The sequence below is a fragment of the Panulirus ornatus genome, chromosome 66, assembly GCF_036320965.1.
Source record: "Panulirus ornatus isolate Po-2019 chromosome 66, ASM3632096v1, whole genome shotgun sequence".
NCBI lineage: Eukaryota > Metazoa > Arthropoda > Malacostraca > Decapoda > Palinuridae > Panulirus > Panulirus ornatus.
This window is the reverse complement of record NC_092289.1, coordinates 22,432,290-22,455,658: the sequence shown is the minus strand read 5'-3', so window position 1 is coordinate 22,455,658 and position 23,369 is coordinate 22,432,290. Positions and strand designations below refer to the sequence as shown.

Genomic DNA, 23,369 nt, shown 5'->3' with positions numbered 1-23,369 from the left:
CACATTCTTCAAGGCTCCCAGAATTTTCGCCCCCTCCCCCATCCTATGATCCACTTCCGCTTCCATGGTTCCATCCGCTGCCAGATCCACTCCCAGATATCTAAAACACTTTACTTCCTCCAGCTTTTCTCCATTCAAACTCACCTCCCAATTGACTTGACCCTCAACCCTACTGTACCTAATAACCTTGCTCTTATTCACATTTACTCTTAACTTTCTTCTTTCACACACTTTACCAAACTCAGTCACCAGCTTCTGCAGTTTCTCACACGAATCAGCCACCAGCGCTGTATCATCAGCGAACAACAACTGACTCACTTCCCAAGCTCTCTCATCCCCAACAGACTTCATACTTGCCCCTCTTTCCAAAACTCTTGCATTCACCTCCCTAACAACCCCATCCATAAACAAATTAAACAACCATGGAGACATCACACACCCCTGCCGCAAACCTACATTCACTGAGAACCAATCACTTTCCTCTCTTCCTACACGTACATATATATATATATATATATATATATGGTTTGATCGAGTAAGTAATGAAAGGGAAAGAGTGTGGTTGAGAGAGCGGTAGAGGGTGTATTAAATTGGTTTGGTCACATGGAGAGAATGAATGAGGAAAGATTGACAAAAAGGATATATGTGTCAGAGGTGGAGGGAATGAGAAGTAGGAGACCAAATTGGAGATGGAAGGATGGAGTGAAAAAGATTTTGAGCGATCAAGGCCTGAACATACAGGAGGGTGAAAGGCATGGAAGGAATAGAGTGAATTGGAACAATGTGGTATACTGGGGTCGACGTGCTGTCAATGAATTGAACCAGGACATATGAAGTGTCTGGGGTAAACCATGGAAAGTTTTGTGGGGCCTGGATGTGGAAAGAGAGCTGTGGTTTCGTTGCATTACACATGACAGCTAGAGTCTGAGTGTGAACGAAAGTGGCCTTTGTTGTCTTTTCCTAGCGCTACCTCACATGCACGCAGGGGGAAGGGGGTGCTATTTCATGTGTGGCAGGAATGAATGAAGGCAGCATGTATGAATATGTACATGTGTATATATGTATGTGTCTGTGTTAGTATATGTATGTTTATGTTGAAACGTATAGGTATGTATATGTGCATGTGTGGGCGTGTATGTATATACACATGTATGTGGATGCGTTGGGCCATTCTTTAGTCTGTTTCCTTGCACTACCTCACTAACGCAGGAGACAGCGACAAAGTATAATAAAAATACATAAATAATTAATCACACTACAGAGACTGAGTGGGAAAGCTGGTTAGTTGAGGGAGACATCCATGATGATAAACAAAGATCAAATCAGCATATAGCCCTATCTTTCTGTAGAGATAACAATCAGATTATGATAAAACAAAATACATAAACTTACTCATTCATTGTGTTCAGAGCAGCTGCAAGATATTTTGCATCAAATTTACATGAAGAATTCAGGCGGTTGGCTGCATGTAGTCTAAGGACCTGCATCTGACCTACTCTCATGATTCGGTCTATCACATAGGCAGACAATCTGCTGGTGCGCTGGATCCATCCCACATATTGTCGTAATGGCTGAGCTGTCAATTTAGTATGTACTATAGTTGTTGTGACATGTTTTCAGATATCAGATTCTATGATTCTTATGATCAAAGTAATAGGAAATTACTTTTCAGAATCCATAAAATGCATTTCTAATATTCATGATTTTCTTGTATCCAAAGATAGGATACTAGTGTCTAAAATAAACACAAATCACAAACTAAAGCATATAAAGGTTTGATCAATCTTTCAAAATATCAAAATTTTGTTACCAGGCTCAAATATTGGATTCAATGCTCAAAAATATGAAAATAATGAGTTGTAATTAATAACATCAAATTTAAAAGTTAGGAATCCACATTTCTAGTGAAGAATTACACCTTAGGAATTGTCAGCAGAACATCTTAGATAAAAAAAAACTATGCAGGCAAGGGGACATTCTAATACAGGTAAAGTATCTGTCAACCAAAAAGTCAAGGACCAAAATACTTTCATTATGTGGATAATTATGCAAAGTGAATACTAACATGAACATCTGTCTCAGGAAAGTATACAATAAAACAATTATGTAGCACTTTTGTATACATATATACGGGGTGTCCCCCAAAAAATGTACTCACTTTTTGACATCCTATAACTCACTGAATTTTTTTTCTTTTTTTTAGATATGAAAAATGCCCAAGGAAACAGACGAAAGAATGACTCAACCCACCCACATACATATGTATATATATAAATGCCCACACATGCACATATACATAACTAAACATTTCAACATATTCATACACAGACATATACATATATACAAATGTACATATTCATACATGCTACCTTCATCCATTCTCGTCGCCACCCCACCACACGTGAAATAGCATCCCCCAATGCAGAGATGCCGAAAATAAGGGTAAGCCCTTATTTTCGGCATCCCTGCGTAGGGGGATGCTATTTCACATGTGGTGGGGTGGCGACAAGAATGGATGAAGGTAGCATGTAAGAATATGTACATGTGTATATATGTATATGTTTATGACAATTATATCCAATAATATTAAAAAAATAATCTATGAATACGAAAAAACTAAAAAAAAGATTTCAATTAATAATACGAATTCAAATTCTTTTTATGTTCTTGTACAGCTTCTTTCTTCATTTTCTTAATATGCTAGAACATGACATGTAGAATTTCCTCAATGCACAAATCTTTAAAAGACATTCTATTGTTTCTTGTCTAGACTAACCAACTATGTGGATGTTTGGGCTGAGCTGTGGTGACATAACTCTTACTACTTCTCTCACTGCAGAATCCTTTTTGCACGTTTCCTCTATTTCATGAACCAAATTCTGTAAACAGAAAATCTTTGTTAACTAAATTCTAGAATTAAGGGCTCTTTGTAAATCCACCAAGGTGATGATGGGAACGTAAAGGCTGGATGCATCTACATCAGGTGTTAAGAAGGCAATGGTACATTTCTGTGATGATGCAGACATTCTGTGCTGGGTTAGCCACTTTCTAATTGTGTGATGTTGCAAAATTGTTTGTTTCTTTGGTAGTATTACAACTCTGTCATGTGAATGTGAGTGAATGAAGCCTTTTCTTAGTCTATTCCAGTGCATTACACATGACAGCTAGAGAGTGAGTGTGAGCGAATGTGGTCTTTTTTGTCCTTTCCTGGTGCTAACTTGCTGAAAGGGGGAGGGGGATGCTATTTCCTGTGTGGCAGGGGAGTGACAGGAATAGATGAAGGCAAGCAAGTGTGAATATGTACAAGTGTATATATGTATATGTCCATGTATGTATAAGCTGTATATGTTGATATGGATATGTATGATATGTGTGTGTATGGGCATTCATGTGTATATATCTATATATTTTATTTATTTATTTTGCTTTGTCGCTGTCTCCCACGTTTGCGAAGTAGCGTAAGGAAACAGACGAAAGAAATGGCCCAACCCACCCCCATACATATGTATATACATACACATCCCCACACGCAAATATACATACCCATACATCTCAATGTACACATATATATACACACACATGGAATAACATCCCCCTCCCCCTCATGTGTGCAAGGTAGCGCTAGGAAAAGACAACAAAGGCCCCATTCGTTCACACTCAGTCTCTAGCTGTCATGCAATAATGACCGAAATAACAGCTCCCTTTCCACATCCAGGCCCCACAGAACTTTCCATGGTTTACCCCAGATGCTTCACATGCCCTGATTCAATCCACTGACAGCATGACTACCCCGGTATACCACATCGATCCAATTCACTCTATTCCTCGCCTGCCTTTCACCCTCCTGCATGTTCAGGCCCCGATCACTCAAAATCTTTTTCACTCCATCTTTCCACCTCCAATTTGGTCTCCCACTTCTCCTCGTTCCCTCCACCTCCGACACATACATCCTCTTAGTCAATCTTTCCTCACTCATTCTCTCCATGTGCCCAAACCATTTCAAAACACCCTCTTCTGCTCTCTCAACCACACTCATTTTATTTCCACACATCTCTCTTACCCTTACATTACTTACTCGATCAAACCACCTCACACCACATATTGTCTTCAAACATCTCATTTCCAGCACATCCACCCTCCTGCGCACAACTTCATCCATAGCCCACACCTCGCAACCATACAACATTGTTGGAACCACTATTCCTTCAAACATACCCATTTTTGCTTTCCGAGATAATGTTCTCGACTTTCACACATTCTTCAAGGCTCCCAGGATTTTCGCCCCCTCCCCCACCCTATGATTCACTTCCTCTTCCATGGTTCCATCCGCTGCCAGATCCACTCCCAGATATCTAAAACACTTTACTTCCTCCAGTCTTTCTCCATTCAAACTTACCTCCCAATTGACTTGACCCTCAACCCTACTGTACCTAATAACCTTGCTCTTATTCACATTTACTCTTAACTTTCTTCTTTCACACACTTTACCAAACTCAGTCACCAGCTTCTGCAGTTTCTCACATGAATACGCCACCAGCGCTGTATCATCAGCGAACAACAACTGACTCACTTCCCAAGCTCTCTCATCCCCAACAGACTTCATACTTGCCCCTCTTTCCAAAACTCTTGCATTCACCTCCCTAACAACCCCATCCATAAACAGATTAAACAACCATGGAGACATCACACACCCCTGCTGCAAACCTACATTCACTGAGAACCAATCACTTTCCTCTCTTCCTACACGTACACATGCCTTACATCCTCGATAAAAACTATTCACTGCTTCTAACAACTTGCCTCCCACACCATACATTCTTAATACCTTCCACAGAGCATCTCTATCAACTCTATCATATGCCTTCTCCAGATCCATAAATGCTACATACAAATCCATTTGCTTTTCTAAGTATTTCTCACATACATTCTTCAAAGCAAACACCTGATCCACACATCCTCTACCACTTCTGAAACCACACTACTCTTCCCCAATCTGATGCACTGTACATGCCTTCACCCTCTCAATCGATACCCTCCCATTTAATTTACCAGGAATACTCAACAAACTTATACCTCTGCAATTTGAGCACTCACTCTTATCCCCTTTGCCTTTGTACAATGGCACTATGCAAGCATTCCGCCAATCCTCAGGCACCTCACCATGAGTCATACATACATTAAATAACCTTACCAACCAGTCAACAATACAGTCACCCCTTTTTTAATAAATTCCACTGCAATACCCTCCAAACCTGCTGCCTTGCCGGCTTTCATCTTCCACAAAGCTTTTACTACCTCTTCTCTGTTTACCAAATCATTTTCCCTAACTCTCTCACTTTGCACACCACCTCGACCAAAACACCCTATATCTGCCACTCTATCATCAAACACATTCAACAAACCTTCAAAATACTCACTCCATCTCCTTCTCACATCACCACTACTTGTTATCACCTCCCCATTAGCCCCCTTCACTGAAGTTCCCATTTGCTCCCTTGTCTTATGCACTTTATTTACCTCCTTCCAGAACATCTTTTTTTTCTTTTTTTCTTTTTTTTTTTTTTATACTTTGTCGCTGTCTCCCGCGTTTGCGAGGTAGCGCAAGGAAACAGACGAAAGAAATGGCCCAACCCCCCCCATACACATGTACATACACACGTCCACACATGCAAATATACATACCTACACAGCTTTCCATGGTTTACCCCGGACGCTTCACATGCCTTGATTCAATCCACTGACAGCACGTCAACCCCTGTATACCACATCGCTCCAATTCACTCTATTCCTTGCCCTCCTTTCACCCTCCTGCATGTTCAGGCCCCGATCACACAAAATCCTTTTCACTCCATCTTTCCACCTCCAATTTGGTCTCCCTCTTCTCCTCGTTCCCTCCACCTCCGACACATATATCCTCTTGGTCAATCTTTCCTCACTCATTCTCTCCATGTGCCCAAACCATTTCAAAACACCCTCTTCTGCTCTCTCAACCACGCTCTTTTTATTTCCACACATCTCTCTTACCCTTACGTTACTTACTCGATCAAACCACCTCACACCACACATTGTCCTCAAACATCTCATTTCCAGCACATCCATCCTCCTGCGCACAACTCTATCCATAGCCCACGCCTCGCAACCATACAACATTGTTGGAACTACTATTCCTTCAAACATACCCATTTTTGCTTTCCGAGATAATGTTCTCGACTTCCACACATTCTTCAAGGCTCCCAAAATTTTCGCCCCCTCCCCCACCCTATGATCCACTTCCGCTTCCATGGTTCCATCCGCTGACAGATCCACTCCCAGATATCTAAAACACTTCACTTCCTCCAGTTTTTCTCCATTCAAACTCACCACCCAATTGACTTGACCCTCAACCCTACTGTACCTAATAACCTTGCTCTTATTCACATTTACTCTTAACTTTCTTCTTCCACACACTTTACCAAACTCCGTCACCAGCTTCTGCAGTATCCTCCCTAAAATTTAATGATACTCTCTCACCCCAACTCTCATTTGCCCTCTTTTTCACCTCTTGCACCTTTCTCCTGACCTCCTGTCTCTTTCTTTTATACATCTCCCACTCATTTGCATTTTTTCCCTGCAAAAATCGTCCAAATGCCTCTCTCTTCTCTTTCACTAATAATCTTACTTCTTCATCTTTGTCGGGAGACAGCGACAAAGTAAAAAAAAAAAAAAAAGAAAAAAAAGAAAAAAAAAATATATATATATGTGTGTGTGTGTGTGTGTGTGTGTATGAGTGGTTGGGCCATTCTTCTTCTGTTTCCTGGCGCTACCTCGTTGACGTGGGAAACAGAGGTTAAGTATAATAATAATAATAATGATGATAATAATAATAATAATAATAATAGTAATAATAATAATAATAATAATAGCAATAATAATAATAAAACTTTCATGTATGTTCATTATTTCCTCATAAGCGAGTTAGCTTCAGGTAGGGATGACTGAACTTATTAGAATAAATGCATGTGTAAAAGAAAGCAGTTATAAATGATCACTAAAAGACTCGTATGCTACTAAATGCACATGTAAAAGAAAGCAGTGACAGATAATGACTAAAACATAAACTAATATCTGACCTGCAATTCAGTAACAATAAGAAAGGCTAGCAATTTATCCACGCCCGTCAACCCAGCCGTGCTGATGCTTGATTCCACTTTAGCCATGACAGAACTAGACAGCACCTCTGAGTGGGTTTTGCTGTCATACCAGGATCCAAGCTGAGACACATAAACAGTTGTCCTGTATATTTAGAACAACAATTATTATTACATAGATAACTTAAATCATAAAGCAACAATAAACTTGTCTTAGCTCTTATAATTATTACTTTTTTTTACATCTTTACCTGTCACCTACTATTTACCTTAATTATGAACACACTAGAGAGTCATAACTTCTTTTTATTCTGAACTATTTCTCCCACCTTGGTGAGGTAGTGTCACAATCTAACAACAGCCTGTTTGCCCAGATTCACTTTCATACTGTTTTGTCTACTGTAGTAAAACCAGTGCCCACATTCAACAGCCAAGCACTTCACTATATCCAATACACACATTTCATCCTCCTGAATTTTCAGGCCCTCGCATCCAAAAGCTTCTTCCCATCTCTTTCTTAGTCTCCCCTTCCCCCTTCCACTTCTAACACACAGATCCTCATATTTAATCTTTGATATATCAACCTCTCAATATGTATGAACCACTTCAGCACATCCTGGTCAGCTCTCTCAACCAGGATGCAATTACTCTCTCTTACAAGTTCATTCCATACATAATCAACTAACCTCAAACCAAATATCATCCTCTGGCTTTTCATTTCCATCATGTCCATCTTCTTGCATTCTTTTGTTATTTATCTTTTTTTTATTTATTGTACTTTGTTGCTGTCTCCTGTGTGTTACAAGGCAGCACAAGGAAACAGATGAAAGAATGGCCCAACCCACCCACATACACATGTATATACATAAACCCCTACACACATATATACACATACCTATACATTTCAACATATACATGCATACACATACAAAGACATATACATATATACACAAGTACATATTCATACTTGCTGCCTTCATACATTTCCGTCGCCATCCCACATTGTTATGTACAATGCACTGAAACCACAGCTCCTCTTCTACATCCAGGCCCCACAAAACCTTCCCTGGTTTACCCCAGATGCTTCTTTTGTATCACTTCAAAAATATCAGGATACCTGTACCTTCAAACACACCAATCTTTGTCCAAAGGGAAAGTGACTTCCACATACTCCTGAATGCAGCCTTGACCTTAGCCCTCCCCTTTTCAACTTAAACCATTCTATCTCATCATCATGCTACACCTCATTAACTCACCTTTGTTCACATTTTCTGTCAACTTTCTCCTTTCAAACAATCTCTCGAATTCTGACTCTGGCATACTGAATTTCTCTTTAGAGTCTGCCAACAGCAACTGATTTACTTCATATGCCTCCATCCCACTAACCCTAGCGTACTGTAGACTTGCCTTACACTCGAAGACCCTTGTAATTACCTTCCTCACCAACCTTTACATGTACAGATTAAGCAAACATTGTTTTACCACACATCTTTCATGAAAAAACTTCCCCAGGAACTACTCATCGCCCTCCCTTCCTTCATGTACATTTACCTAACTCTCCAGGTAAAAGCTTTTGTCTACATACAGTAATTTTCCATTTATCCTACATACTCACAATACATTTCACAACCTTGTCCTATGCTTCTTCCAGACCCAAAAATACCACATACATTCCCTTCCCTTTCTCAGTCTTACTCACACAAATTCTTCAAAGCAGACAACAGATCCACACATCCTCTACCATATTATTCACACTAAAGTACCAACTCTATTATCACGTATTTTCTTTATCATACCAACTTACTTTGGGTCAGTAATCCTCAGAATCTCTCGCACAAGCCTGCCAATGAAGTTTACTGACAGTGAATCCATTGGTGGGAACTTTGGAATAGGTATGGCCACACTTTGGTAAATGCTCTCATGGTCTGAAATCTTCTTTTTCAGCAGTTGATTGCATTCCTAAAGTCAGATAAATTATGTACTAAATCAAATCCAATTATCATTACTATTCAGTAAAATTACTAACAACCAATTTAAGATAAAAAATGGATTTCTCAGATCTTTCAGTCTCAGAGCTTTGAATCCACTTAAGGAAAAGAAAATAGAACAATAATAAAAAGTGTTCTAACCATGTATAAATCAAATGACACTTTATGCATATAACACTGAGACATAAAGAATGGGAAATACAAGTAGTAGTCAAATATTTCCATTTGCTAAGCAAGCTGTTTAGAGAAAACCAGTATATTTCATCTAAAATATTCATTATATCATGAAAAGAGCAGGTACTTATATATCTTTCAGTGTGCTAAGACCATGTATTTTTGCATGCGTGTCCAAGAAGATAATGAAAGGTGTGATGTTAAGTCCACAATATGGATTGGTTGGGGCTTCTTATATCATTTGATGGTAATAATCAGGCTGGCCTTATAGTTTACATGGTCAATGACTAAAAGTGTGAATGAAATGGGAAGAAAAATAACAGAAATCATACAATGAAAGTTTACAAATTCCATGAAAAGTTCAATGATAGTTTACAATTTAACTTCCATAAAAAGTTCAATGATAAGTTAAGGGATAATGTTCACACAATGCAAAGTTAAAATTAAGGTGGTGTGGAGACTTGAGAGCATTACAATAAGCTGCCACAAAGGTATGTGACACTGTAGGAATAGCCTGTGGAAAAAGGAAAAGCCTGATGGAACTGAGAAATCATACTATCTCATGAGAATATGTGAGTTTTGAAGGAAAAGCTGAATCCTTCAAAAAATAACAATGAAAGGTAAGTACAGGGTATAGAATGTAAAATCTTGATTTCTTTTTTTGCACATTTGCCATTTCCTACATTAATGTGGTAGTATCAGGAACAGAAAACTGAGCCTTAGAGGTGAAATCCAATTTGGTTCCTTCTTTTGGAATGTTATGGTTTTGGAGGAGAGGATTTCCAGCTCCTCGTTTTTGCCCATCTTTTGCCCCGCTTTATAAAACACACAAGAGAAACACGGGTACTACAATACAGAGTCAGGAGCCCTTGTATAATGAAGGGTTTACATTCCTGTAAATCTCTTTTTTGAGCAAACTGTGATCATACAGGTCAATGAAACCTACATTACACGAGATTACATTTCTGACCAAAAAAGTGCTCCTAAAAAAAGTCTTACATAAACTAATAGTTGGGGCAGCTTTGCTGATCTAGGAGGTTGTAAGGTACAGAAAGTAAAAGGAATACTTTAAAAAAATCAACTGAATTTTTCAAAATCTTACATTAATGACACTGGAGAAGGCCATCCTGATCTTGGAGAATGTGAGGTTCCAAAAAAGTACGAGAAACAATTTTGAAAATAAACAGAACCTATGAAAGCCTTACCTCCTATTCGTAGATATATTCTATCATGGTACACAATGTTTTAAGGTTTTAAAGTAAGGTAGTCCTTCCTTATAAGGGACATTAAGAATGCTGAATGTGAAGTTGGTCTTCCCTTATCAAAGGGCAGCAATGGAATAAAATTCTAAATGATTTTCCTGATGCTTGTGGGTCATGAATCTAATATAATTAGCCTTGACATCATGAATGAAAAATCCTACACTGTCTTTAGAAATTTCGTTATCAATGGAATACAGTACTTGAAATAGTAGAGTAAAAACTGAATTCTCTTAAAATCTGAAGCTACTGTAAGCCTTAGGACAGTTTCTAGTGTATGCATTCTAATTCTCTAAAGTTGCTATAGCAAAATGTTGATGAGCCATTGCTCTATAAGGGCCCCTCCTGTTCTTTCTTCCCTAACCCTCAAACTAGAGGAGAATAAAGAACAAGTAAGTACAAGGATAACATATGATGATTTTGGCAGGAGCATAACAAGCAATTTTGTCAAACAGGTGTGGGGAGAGAGTTTTACACTCATGAAGCTCTATCTCTTGGACATTCCTTATTATCATAGAGCTCTTTTAATTACTGTATGCTCTCTGCATTCACCCAATCTTCATTAATTTTACACCATTCATTCTACACTAGAAGTACCTCTTCACATCTTGATTTCTTGGTAAGTCCTTCAGTTGTTCTGACCTTGCATTTCTTGAAGAACTGTTAACTGTCTACTTCATCAACCTCTATCAAAAACTTACATGTGGTGTTAAGATCACCCCTCACTCTTCTCTCTTCTTTGGTGGGCAAATTTAGGTCCTCTTGCCTTTCCCTGTAACTCAGCTCTCTTAATTCCAGTACCATGTTTGTTTCCCTCTTCTCAACCTTCGCTATTAGCTTGAGTGCTTCTTTACATGTAGTAACCAAACATGAGAAGCATGGGAACAGCATGCTGAGCATTTTCTTAGATATGAACATGAATGCTATTCTAATGTTTGTTAACAGACAGTTTGCCTCCCCAACTATTCTCCAAGAGTGAGACTCTGGCCACAGGTTAAGGGTGATGTCAATTCCCACGTTTTTCTCACACAATGATTCCTGCAGCTAATTTCCTGCTTTTATGATCATATCGAGGCACTATGGTAAGACTTGTTCTCATTACTTTACATTCAATCAAGATGAATTTTATCAAATGTGTATTAGAAGTGGAGAAAGTAATCTAAACAAATGACTGGGGAAGTTGATATGAAAGAAGCATGCACTGAAACAGGAAGAATATTAATAACACAAGCAAAAAAAGTGAAGAACAGGCATGGAAGGGAGGAAGACATTATTTTCTGTGGGTGTGTAACCTGAAAGGCTGTACATATTAAGATCCACACTATGTAAGCAGAAAGAGTTAAATATGATACTGTGCAGAGACAATTTTTTTGGTATACTATGTCCATAATGCATCTAAAGTATATATGTGCATTAAACTAACACATTCTAACAAGAACTTACCTGCTCAACATTGTAGTTAATGATACGTGACATTTCTTCCTGCCATATTTTCAGCCCATACATGGTGATGTAATCCTGAATATATTCAAAAGATGTTCGGAAACCTGTCATTTGCTGACCAACTAGTGTAAGTCGTTTGTACAAGTCATTGCCCTATAAAAGCACACAAGAAAACTTTTTGATTACTGATAATGATATGAAAGTACATCATGTATATCTGACTAACATTTCTAATAATAACAATAATAATGAATCCGTAATAATAAAAATGATAATGTGAATAGCATTGATAATAATAATAATTTATATTATTATTTTGCTTTGTCACTGTCTCCCGCGTTAGCGAGGTAGCGCAAGGAAACAGACGAAAGAATGGCCCAACCCACCCACATACACATGTATATACATACACGTCCACACACGCAAATATACATACCTATACATCTCAACATATACATATATATACACACATAGACATATACATATATACACATGTACATAATTCATGCTGTCTGCCTTTATTCATTCCCATTGCCACCTCGCCACACATGGAATAACAACCCCCTCCCCCCTTATGTGTGCGAGGTAGCGCTAGGAAAAGACAACAAACACCACATTCGTTCACACTCAGTCTCTAGCTGTCATGTAATAATGCACCGAAACCACAGCTCCCTTTCCACATCCAGGCCCCACAGGACTTTCCATGGTTTACCCCAGACGCTTCACATGCCCTGGTTCAATCCATTGACAGCACGTCGACCCTGGTATACCACATCGTTCCAGTTCACTCTATTCCTTGCACACCTTTCACCCTCCTGCGTGTTCAGGCCCCGATCACTCAAAATCTTTTTCACTCCATCTTCCCACCTCCAATTTGGTATCCAACTTCTCCTCGTTCCCTCCAACTCTGACACATATATCCTCTTGGTCAATCTTTCCTCACTCATTCTCTCCATGTGACCAGACCATTTCAAAACACCCTCTTCTGCTCTCTCACCCACACTCTTTTTATTACCACACATCTCTCTTACCCTATTATTACTTACTCGATCAAACACCTCACACCACATATTGTCCTCAAACATCTCATTTCCAGCACATCCACCCTCCTCCACACAACTCTATCCATAGCCCACACCTCACAACCATATTACATTGTTGGAACCACTATTCCTTCAAACATAGCCATTTTTGCTTTCCGAGATAATGTTCTCGACTTCCACACATTCTTCAATAATAATAATAATAATAATAATAATAATAATAATAATAATAATAATAATAATAATAATCCCCGGGGATAGGGGATGAAGAATACTTCCCAAGTATTCCCTGCGTGTCATAGAAGGCAACTAAAAGGGGAGGGAGTGGGAGGCTGGAAATCCTCCCCTCTCGTTTTTTTTTTTTCTTTTTTTTAATTTTCCAAAAGAAGGAACAGAGGGGGGCCAGGTGAGGATATTCCACAAAGGCCCAGTCCTCTGTTCTTAACGCTACCTCGCTAATGCGGGAAATGGCGGATAGTTTAAAAGAAAAAAAAAAAGAATAATAATAAATAACCATGGAAAGGTCTGTGGGGCCTGGACGTGGAAAGGGAGCTGTGGTTTCGGTGCATTATACATAACAGCTAGAGACAGTGTGAACAAATGTGGCCTTTTTTTTTTTTTTTTTTGTCTTCTCCTGGCGCTATCTTACTTTGGGGGGGGTTGTGCTATTTCATGCATGGCAGGAATGGATGAAGGCAGCATGTATGAACATGTGCATGTGTATATATATGTATATGTCTGCGTATGTACATGTTTGTATACACTGAAATGTATGTGTATGTATGTATACATTGAAATGTATGTGTATGTATATGTGCATGTATGGGCATTTACATATATACATGTGTATGTGGGTGGGTTGGGCCATTCCTTGTCTGTTTCCTTGCACTACTTTGCTGACGCAGGAGACAGCAATCAAGTATAATGAAAAAAAAATAACGACAACAATAATAATACAGGTACACCACCGAATTTCCAGCAACTGATGATTCGACACCTCCTTTAGTCTGAACAAAATTATGGAAGGGAACTTGAAATTACCGCAGCCACCAGACTAGTTTACTGGGCGGCCACAGACGGCGTTGTGTGTAGGGCACGCTTATGTACATTCTTTACACTGCACTTGGTGGTGATACTGCAATTCTGTGAGATTCTTAGCTTATTTTGCTTAAATTCAACCCTAGCTATGGCTTCTAAGACATATGAGTGTTAGTCATGGTGTCAAATGTAAACACCAGTCCATACTGATCCAAGATAAAGTAGAACTGTTGAAAAAATGGACTGTGGTGTTTCGGTGCATAAGCTGTGTGACATCTACAGTACTGTGGTGTTTCGGTGCATAAGCTGTGTGACATCTACAGTATTGGTTCATCAACTGTTTATGACATAGAGCAAAGGGAGAAAATATTGAAATTATATGCAGACAGCGATTCCAAGAAGCAAATGATGATTAGAAAAACAATGAAAGATGGTAAGGGTACCCAGCACGACTGAGTGATGATGGAATGGTTTTGACAGCATCGGAGTGATGGAGTGGACATGTCAGGTAGCATGATAATGGACTAGGCTAAGTTGTTCCATAAAGAACTTAAATTACAACATGAGCGTGACTATAGTGAAGGATGGCTTCAAATATTCAAGAAGTGTCAAGAATTTCTATGAATAAAATGTGCAGAGAAAAGCTGTCTGCAAACCACGAAGAAGCTGCCAAGTATGTGGACAAATTTGCAAAACTCGTAGCTGACGAACACCTCAGTCCTGAGCAGGTGTATAAATGCAGACAAAACTGCATTATTCTGGCGATGCACACCAAGGAAAACACAAACAACAGAAGACGAAGAAAACCCCACACAATTCAAACAATCTAAGGACAGACTTACTATCTTAGGATGCTCAAACATTTAATATTTGTTTAATTTAAATTTCTAGCAGTCCGGGGTATACTTTAGACACATGGGAGATGTATAATCATTGGGTTAGAGGTGTGATGATGAAATATTATTACATGACCACAGATGGTCCAGCAAAATGGTTAATCCGGCAAGGCCTTGGAACCAGGAGTGCTGGAAAATCGGTGGTGCGCCTGTAATGATAATACATTTTTTCTTTTCTTCATGTTTGTTCACAGCTTCCCTTGTTTGCAAGTTATAGTGCCAAGAACAAAGAAATGGCCTCATATGCCTACTCTCAAGATGTCATATGTAACACAATGAAACCACAGCCCCCTATCCACAACCAGGCCCCACAGATTTGTCCATGGTTTTCCCCTGACCATTTCTCATGCCCTGACTCAGTCTGCTGAAAGCATGTTGCTCTCTGTATGCCACATTGCTCCAATTTCCCCTATACTATGAATGCTTTACAACTGTCTGTATGTTCAGACCCCAAGCACTCAAAACCTTTTTTGTGCCCTCCTTCCACTCCCACTTCAGTCTCCTCCTCCTTCTTGTACCCTCTATTATTGGCAAATATACCCTCTTTGTCAACTTTTCTCACTCATTCTCTCCAGTGATCAAGTATGAAAAATAGAAAATGATAATAAAAACAACAATAATAACAATAATAATAATAATAATATAATAATAATAATAATAATAATAATAATAATAATAATAATAATAATATATTAAGTCAATTGGGAGGTAAGTTTGAATGGAGAAAAACTGGAGGAAGTAAAGCGTTTTAGATATCTGGGAGTGGATCTGGCAGCGGATGGAACCATGGAAGCGGAAGTGAATCATAGGGTGGGGGAGGGGGCGAAAATCCTGGGAGCCTTGAAGAATGTGTGGAAGTCGAGAACATTATCTCGGAAAGCAAAAATGGGTATGTTTGAAGGAATAGTGGTTCCAACAATGTTGTATGGTTGCGAGGCGTGGGCTATGGATAGAGTTGTGCGCAGGAGGGTGGATGTGCTGGAAATGAGATGTTTGAGGACAATGTGTGGTGTGAGGTGGTTTGATCGAGTAAGTAATGTAAGGGTAAGAGAGATGTGTGGAAATAAAAAGAGCGTGGTTGAGAGAGCAGAAGAGGGTGTTTTGAAATGATTTGGGCACATGGAGAGAATGAGTGAGGAGAGATTGACCAAGAGGATATATGTGTCGGAGGTGGAGGGAACGAGGTGAAGTAGGAGACCAAATTGGAGGTGGAAAGATGGAGTGAAAAAGATTTTGAGTGATTGGGGCCTGAACATGCAAGAGGGTGAAAGGCAGGCAAGGAATAGAGTGAATTGGATCGATGTGGTATACTGGGGTTGACATGCTGTCAGTGGATTGAATCAGGGCATGTGAAGCGTCTGGGGTAAACCATGGAAAGCTGTGTGGGGCCTGGATGTGGAAAGGGAGCTGTGGTTTCGGGCATTATTGCATGACAGCTAGAGACTGAGTGTGAACAAATGAGGCCTTTGTTGTCTTTCCTAGCGCTACCCCGCACACATGAGGGGGGAGGGGGATGGTATTCCATGTGTGGCGAGGTGGCGATGGGAATGAATAAAGGCAGACAATGTGAATTGTGTGCATGGGTATATATGTATGTGTCTGTGTGTGTATATATATATGTGTACATTGAGATGTATAGGTATGTATATTTGCATGTGTGGACGTGTGTGTATATACATGTGTATGGGGGTGGGTTGGGCCATTTCTTTCATCTGTTTCCTTATGCTACCTCGCAAACGCGGGAGACAGCGACAAAGCAAAATGAAATATAAATAAAATAATATTAATAACAAAAAAATAATAATATATTTATCATCTATTATACTTTGTCGCTGTCTCCCACGTTAGCGAGGTAGAGTAGAGCAAGGAAACAGATGAAAGAATGGCCCAACCCACCCACATACACATGTATATACATAAACGCCCACACACGCACATACACATACCTATACATTTCAACGTATACGTACATATACATACACAGGCATATACATATATACACATGTACATATTCATACTTGCTGCCTTCATCCATTCCTGTCGCCACCCCGCCTGACATGAAATGGCATCCCCCCTCCCCCCACACATGTACAAGGTAGTGCTAGGAAAAGACAACAAAGGCCACATTCGTTCACACTCAGTCTCTAGCTGTCATGTGTAATGCACTGAAACCACAGCTCCCTTTCCACATCCAGGCCCCACAAAACTTTCTATGGTTTACCCCAGACACTTCATATGCCCTGGTTCAATCCATTGACAGCATGTTGACCCTGATATACTGCATCATTCCAATTCACTCTATTCCTTGTACGCCTTTCACCCTCCTGTATGTTCAGGCCCCAATCGCTCAAAATCTTTTTCACTCCATCTTTCCACCTCCAATTTGGTCTCCCACTTCTCCTCATTCTCTCCACCTCTGACACATATATTCTCTTTGTCAATCTTTCCTCACTCATTCTCTCCATGTGACCAAACCATTTCGATACATCCTCTTCTGCTCTCTCAACCACACTCTTTTTATTACCACATATCTCTCTCACCCTTTCATTACTTACTCGATCAAACCACCTCACATGACATATTGCCCTCAAACATCTCATTTCCAACACATCCACCCTCCTCTGCACAACCCTATCTATAGCCCATGCCTCACAACCATATAACATTGTTGGAACCACTATTCCTTCAAACATACCCATTTTTGCTCTCCACGATAACATTCTCACCTTCCACACATTCTTCAATGCTCTGAGAACCTTTGCCCCCTCCCCCACCCTGTGACTTACTTCCACTTCCATGGTTCCATCTGCTGCTATGTCCACTGCCAGATATCTAAAACTTACCTCCCAACTGACTTGTCCCTCAGCCCTACTGTACCTAATAACCTAACTCTTATTCACATTTTACCTTATCAAATGTACTCATTTACATTTCTAAAAACATTACAAATGTGATTCTAATTTTATCAAAAATCTTAAAAGAAACAACCTTTCTAAGGTATATAATCAAAATTCATACTTCTAAAAACTGTGCTTTCCCAAAATCCGTGGTCCAGCACATTCAAGATTACTAACAATATGAAGCAAGAGTTATAAGTGAATAGTTTTTGTAGATACTTACCTTATATGTTTTGCATAGTATGTATATATATTACAAATAAATCTAAACCTGAATTAGTTATGTAAAACATTCTGTTATGGTTATACTTGTTTGCCCAAATACTTCTAAAACCAATAAGATTAAAAAATCCAACCCTTGCTTAGTCCTAAGATTTGCGGATTTTCAATGTAAACCTATGATCTAATTATCAATGCATTCACTTTGTTACAAAATCTAGGAAAATAATATCATATACTACTACTGAGAAGAGTACAATGCAACATCCTTTAATCTTGCAATGTAAATGTAACTTAAGCACATGATAAGGGATTAGAGGTCATATATGAATCACTTACTCTGTTCTGAATTTTTCACAGGATCCAGTGTAAGCAGGAAGTAGATATACAATATATAAAAAGCAGTAAAATACTTGAAATGTAGTTCCTTAAATACTAAGCTAATGTACGTATGTGCATATAAGGATTTCTTCTGAATCATTACTTTATCCGAAATCATTGTATGAGCAGAACAAATAATTATGTCAGATGTAAATGACAAGTCAGATGGGACCTGGAAGCCCAAAGGTTACACATGAAGAAGCATGGTCCTTCCCTTCAACAGGAATTGCCATTCCAAGACAATTCTTTGTTAACTGAGGACTGGTCATATTATGTTGACCTAGGGCCACTTAAAAGAAAGGAAACCTGTCCCACTAAGTGATACCTCCAAGTGCAATATAGGATGAGTTTCCCTTATCCAAAATGCCTGAGACCAGACGTGTTTCCAATTTTGGATTTTTCTGGATTTTGGAATATTTGCATATACATACTGAGATATCTTAGGGATGGGGCTCAAGTCTAAACACAAAATTCATTTATGTTCAATATACACTTTAAACACATAGCCTGAAGGTAATTTACACAACATTTTTAATAATTTTGCACATGAAACAAAGTTTGTGGAATAATGAGCCATCAGAAAGCTAAGGTGTCAATAACTGCAACTGCTCATGAGGACAATCTGTGGTTATATGACACCACCTTCATTCCTAACTCTTAATTCATATGCTACTGATAAGCAAACTTATTACACTTATTCACACATAAGTACTAACAGAAAAAAATATGAAATATCATTAATAAAATGAAAAAAATAATAAGTTTAGGTGTGTAATTTTCCACTTGTAATGCCATGTTGCTGCTCAAAAAGTTTTGAATTTTGGAGCATTTTGGATTTTTGAATTAGAGATGCTCAACCTGTATTACCAAAGAAAAAGTTCAAATAGAATGCAAAAAATAAAGGAGTCTTAGAGTCTAATATGAATTACTAGTACATGTGCCTTAAAACAACTGAAGGAATAAAGGTATTGGAGAAATGTCTTTAAAAAATTTAAAAAGTAAATGTAAACAGACATGATTTTATTCAAAAGAAGCGAAACTATATGATTCTGAATAAACAACTTAAATATACAGTTTTGATTCTTTTATATCATCTAAAGGAAGCTAATATATATAATACTCAGTATATAGTTTATAGTAGTAGGTAGTAGTTGGTACATGGCCAATGACCAGGGAGGGATATTACCAGTACTACCCAGGAGGGTTTTGGGTTTGTGATGGCTGCATAGTAAGCCAGTGGTTTTCAAGTTGTACTCCTCTGACCCAGGTAGCTGTCTTTTCTTTCTGCCTCACCCACAAGTGGACTACTGGCATTCTGGCCACAAAAATACAATCATTCCTTGTCATACATAAAACTTGAGAAAACTTAACACACAGCTCATTCTTCATAACTTCAAATTTTCCTGCAGTGAGCATTATGTGCTATCCCTGCTTTTTGGGAAAATGGTAGGAGCACTAAACAAAAGTAGTAGGTAGGAACATTTCGGCAGGAACATTATGTTGAAGTAATAGATTAGAACATTAAGAAGGATCATTAGGTGGAAGTAGTTGGTAAGAACTTTAGGTAGGAGCCTCTGCAAATGCAGCACTAGAACTGTCCACTACAAGTGGCCTGCTAAGCGTGAGGTACTAAAAGCTAAGAAACAGCACTGGAGTTCACTAGCTGTGGAGGCTCTACTGCTGTGGCCACCCCCATGAAGGAGTTTCAGGGGGAATAGGCATCAGAGATATACATACATACACACATACATACAGGAAGTATAAAAATAGGCTTCTACATCAGTTATCTCCTGCTGTACAGTGGGAGAAGTCCAACAGGATAAAGGTATAAGGATAATTAAAAATATTTCCTTTTTCATACTTGATTGCCATTTCCCACATTAGTGAGGTAGCACCAGGAACATACAAAGAAAGGCCACATCTGCTCACATCCATTCTCTAGCTGTCATGCGTAATATTAGAAATATTAATGGTGATGCTGCAAATGATGGAAAACAATCTCATTTCCCCTGCTTACACGCTTTCAGCTATTACTTTTCTAGAGAACATTGTAAACTACATCAACAATGCCAGCTGTATGAGGCGATGGGATGCAAGGCCTTGCAGTCTTCATTTCAGATATAAGAAATTGAAAAAGTAAAGAGGCTGAAGGAAAATGTATCAGTAAGGAACTCGCCAATATTAGGTCCAAGTTCAAGGGTGACAAGACGCTAGATGGTTATCAGAAGAAAAGTATGTGTAAAATCAACGTGTTGTCACCGGACTGAACCAGAGCATGTAAAACGTCTGAGGTAAACCATGGAAAGGTCTGTGGGGCGTGGATGTCGATAGGGAAGGAGGTAAATAAAGTGCGTAAGACAAGGGAGCAAATGGGAACTTCAGTGAAGGGCGCAAATAGGGAGGTGATAACAAGTAGTGGTGATGTGAGAAGGAGATGGAGTGAGTATTTTGAAGGTTTGTTGAATGTGTTTGATGATAGAGTGGCAGATATAGGGTGTTTTGGTCGAGGTGGTGTGCAAAGTGAGAGGGTTAGGGAAAATGATTTGGTAAACAGAGAAGAGGTAGTGAAAGCTTTGCGGAAGATGAAAGCCGGCAAGGCAGCAGGTTTGGATGGTATTGCAGTGGAATTTATTAAAAAAGGGGGTGACTGTATTGTTGACTGGTTGGTAAGGTTATTTAATGTATGTATGACTCATGGTGAGGTGCCTGAGGATTGGCGGAATGCGTGCATAGTGCCATTGTACAAAGGCAAAGGGGATAAGAGTGAGTGCTCAAATTACAGAGGTATAAGTTTGTTGAGTATTCCTGGTAAATTATATGGGAGGGTATTGATTGAGAGGGTGAAGGCATGTACAGAGCATCAGATTGGGGAAGAGCAGTGTGGTTTCAGAAGTGGTAGAGGATGTGTGGATCAGGTGTTTGCTTTGAAGAATGTATGTGAGAAATACTTAGAAAAGCAAATGGATTTGTATGTAGCATTTATGGATCTGGAGAAGGCATATGATAGAGTTGATAGAGATGCTCTGTGGAAGGTATTAAGAATATATGGTGTGGGAGGAAAGTTGTTAGAAGCAGTGAAAAGTTTTTATCGAGGATGTAAGGCATGTGTACGTGTAGGAAGAGAGGAAAGTGATTGGTTCTCAGTGAATGTAGGTTTGCGGCAGGGGTGTGTGATGTCTCCATGGTTGTTTAATCTGTTTATGGATGGGGTTGTTAGGGAGGTAAATGCAAGAGTCTTGGAAAGAGGGGCAAGTATGAAGTCTGTTGGGGATGAGAGAGCTTGGGAAGTGAGTCAGTTGTTGTTCGCTGATGATACAGCGCTGGTGGCTGATTCATGTGAGAAACTGCAGAAGCTGGTGACTGAGTTTGGTAAAGTGTGTGAAAGAAGAAAGTTAAGAGTAAATGTGAATAAGAGCAAGGTTATTAGGTACAGTAGGGTTGAGGGTCAAGTCAATTGGGAGGCGAGTTTGAATGGAGAAAAACTGGAGGAAGTGAAGTGTTTTAGATATCTGGGAGTGGATCTGTCAGCGGATGGAACCATGGAAGCGGAAGTGGATCATAGGGTGGGGGAGGGGGCGAAAATTCTGGGAGCCTTGAAGAATGTGTGGAAGTCGAGAACATTATCTCGGAAAGCAAAAATGGGTATGTTTGAGGAATAGTGGTTCCAACAATGCTGTATGGTTGCGAGGCGTGGGCTATGGATAGAGTTGTGCGCAGGAGGATGGATGTGCTGGAAATGAGATGTTTGAGGACAATGTGTGGTGTGAGGTGGTTTGATCGAGTAAGTAACGTAAGGGTAAGAGAGATGTGTGGAAATAAAAAGAGCGTGGTCGAGAGAGCAGAGGAGGGTGTTTTGAAGTGGTTTGGGCACATGGAGAGGAATGAGTGAGGAGAGATTGACCAAGAGGATATATGTGTCGGAGGTGGAGGGAACGAGGAGAAGAGGGAGACCAAATTGGAGGTGGAAAGATGGAGTGAAAAAGATTTTGTATGATCGGGGCCTGAACATGCAGGAGGGTGAACGGAGGGCAAGGAAATAGAGTGAATTGGAGTCGATGTGGTATACAGGGGTTGACGTGCTGTCAGTGGATTGAAGCAAGGCATGTGAAGCGTCTGGGGTAAACCATGGAAAGCTGTGTAGGTATGTATATTTGCGTGTGTGGACTGTATGTATGTACATGTGTATGGGGGGGGGTGGGCCATTTCTTTTCGTCTGTTTCCTTGCGCTACCTCGCAAACGCGGGAGACAGCGACAAAGTATAAAAAAAAAAAAAAAAAAAAAATATATATATATATATATATATATATATATTTTTTTTTTTTTCATACTATTCGCTATTTCCCGCGATAGCGAGGTAGCGTTAAGAACAGAGGACTGGGCCTTTGAGGGAATATCCTCACCTGGACCTCTCCTCTGTTCCTTCTTTTGGAAAAAAAAAAAAAACGAGAGGGGAGGATTTCCAGCCCCCCGCTCCCTTCCCTTTTAGTCGCCTTCTACGACACGCAGGGAATACGTGGGAAGTATTCTTTCTCCCCTATCCCCAGGGAAATATATATATATATACATATGTGTATATGAGTGGTTGGGCCATTTCTTTGCCTGTTTCCTGGCGCTACCTTGCTGATGCAGGATACAGCGATCAAGTATAATAATAATAAAAAAGTCAGTACATCATACAAACCTTAATTTTTGTACTGAATGTAAGTCCATCATGTAATATCTGTGCCACCAGAGAAACCAGTTCTCTACGCACTCCATCTTCCAATAATCTACGAGGATCAACCTGCACCACACCCACTAAGGTTGTCTCCATCATCGCTACACCCTCTGCGAGCACTGCTACACTATGGCTAAGTTCTGCAATCTGTTAAGGGAGCATAGATATTCAATATCGTAAGATACT

General features: G+C 39.5%; 1 protein-coding gene across 4 annotated transcripts in view; it reads right to left on the bottom strand.

Annotated features, from left to right (window-relative positions):
* Window positions 1-23,369, bottom strand: part of Strump (WASH complex subunit strump) — a 69,628-nt gene that overhangs the window by 16,195 nt on the left and 30,064 nt on the right. For all 4 annotated transcript variants that reach the window (XM_071658365.1, XM_071658364.1, XM_071658363.1 and 1 more), the window contains 6 exons: window positions 23,148-23,330; window positions 11,992-12,144; window positions 8,932-9,086; window positions 7,110-7,272; window positions 2,777-2,879; window positions 1,393-1,576 (listed from right to left, as the gene is read on the bottom strand). In XM_071658365.1, the coding sequence (XP_071514466.1) occupies window positions 1,393-1,576; window positions 2,777-2,879; window positions 7,110-7,272; window positions 8,932-9,086; window positions 11,992-12,144; window positions 23,148-23,330 (941 nt within the window). The remainder of the gene's footprint in view (window positions 1-1,392; window positions 1,577-2,776; window positions 2,880-7,109; window positions 7,273-8,931; window positions 9,087-11,991; window positions 12,145-23,147; window positions 23,331-23,369) is intronic.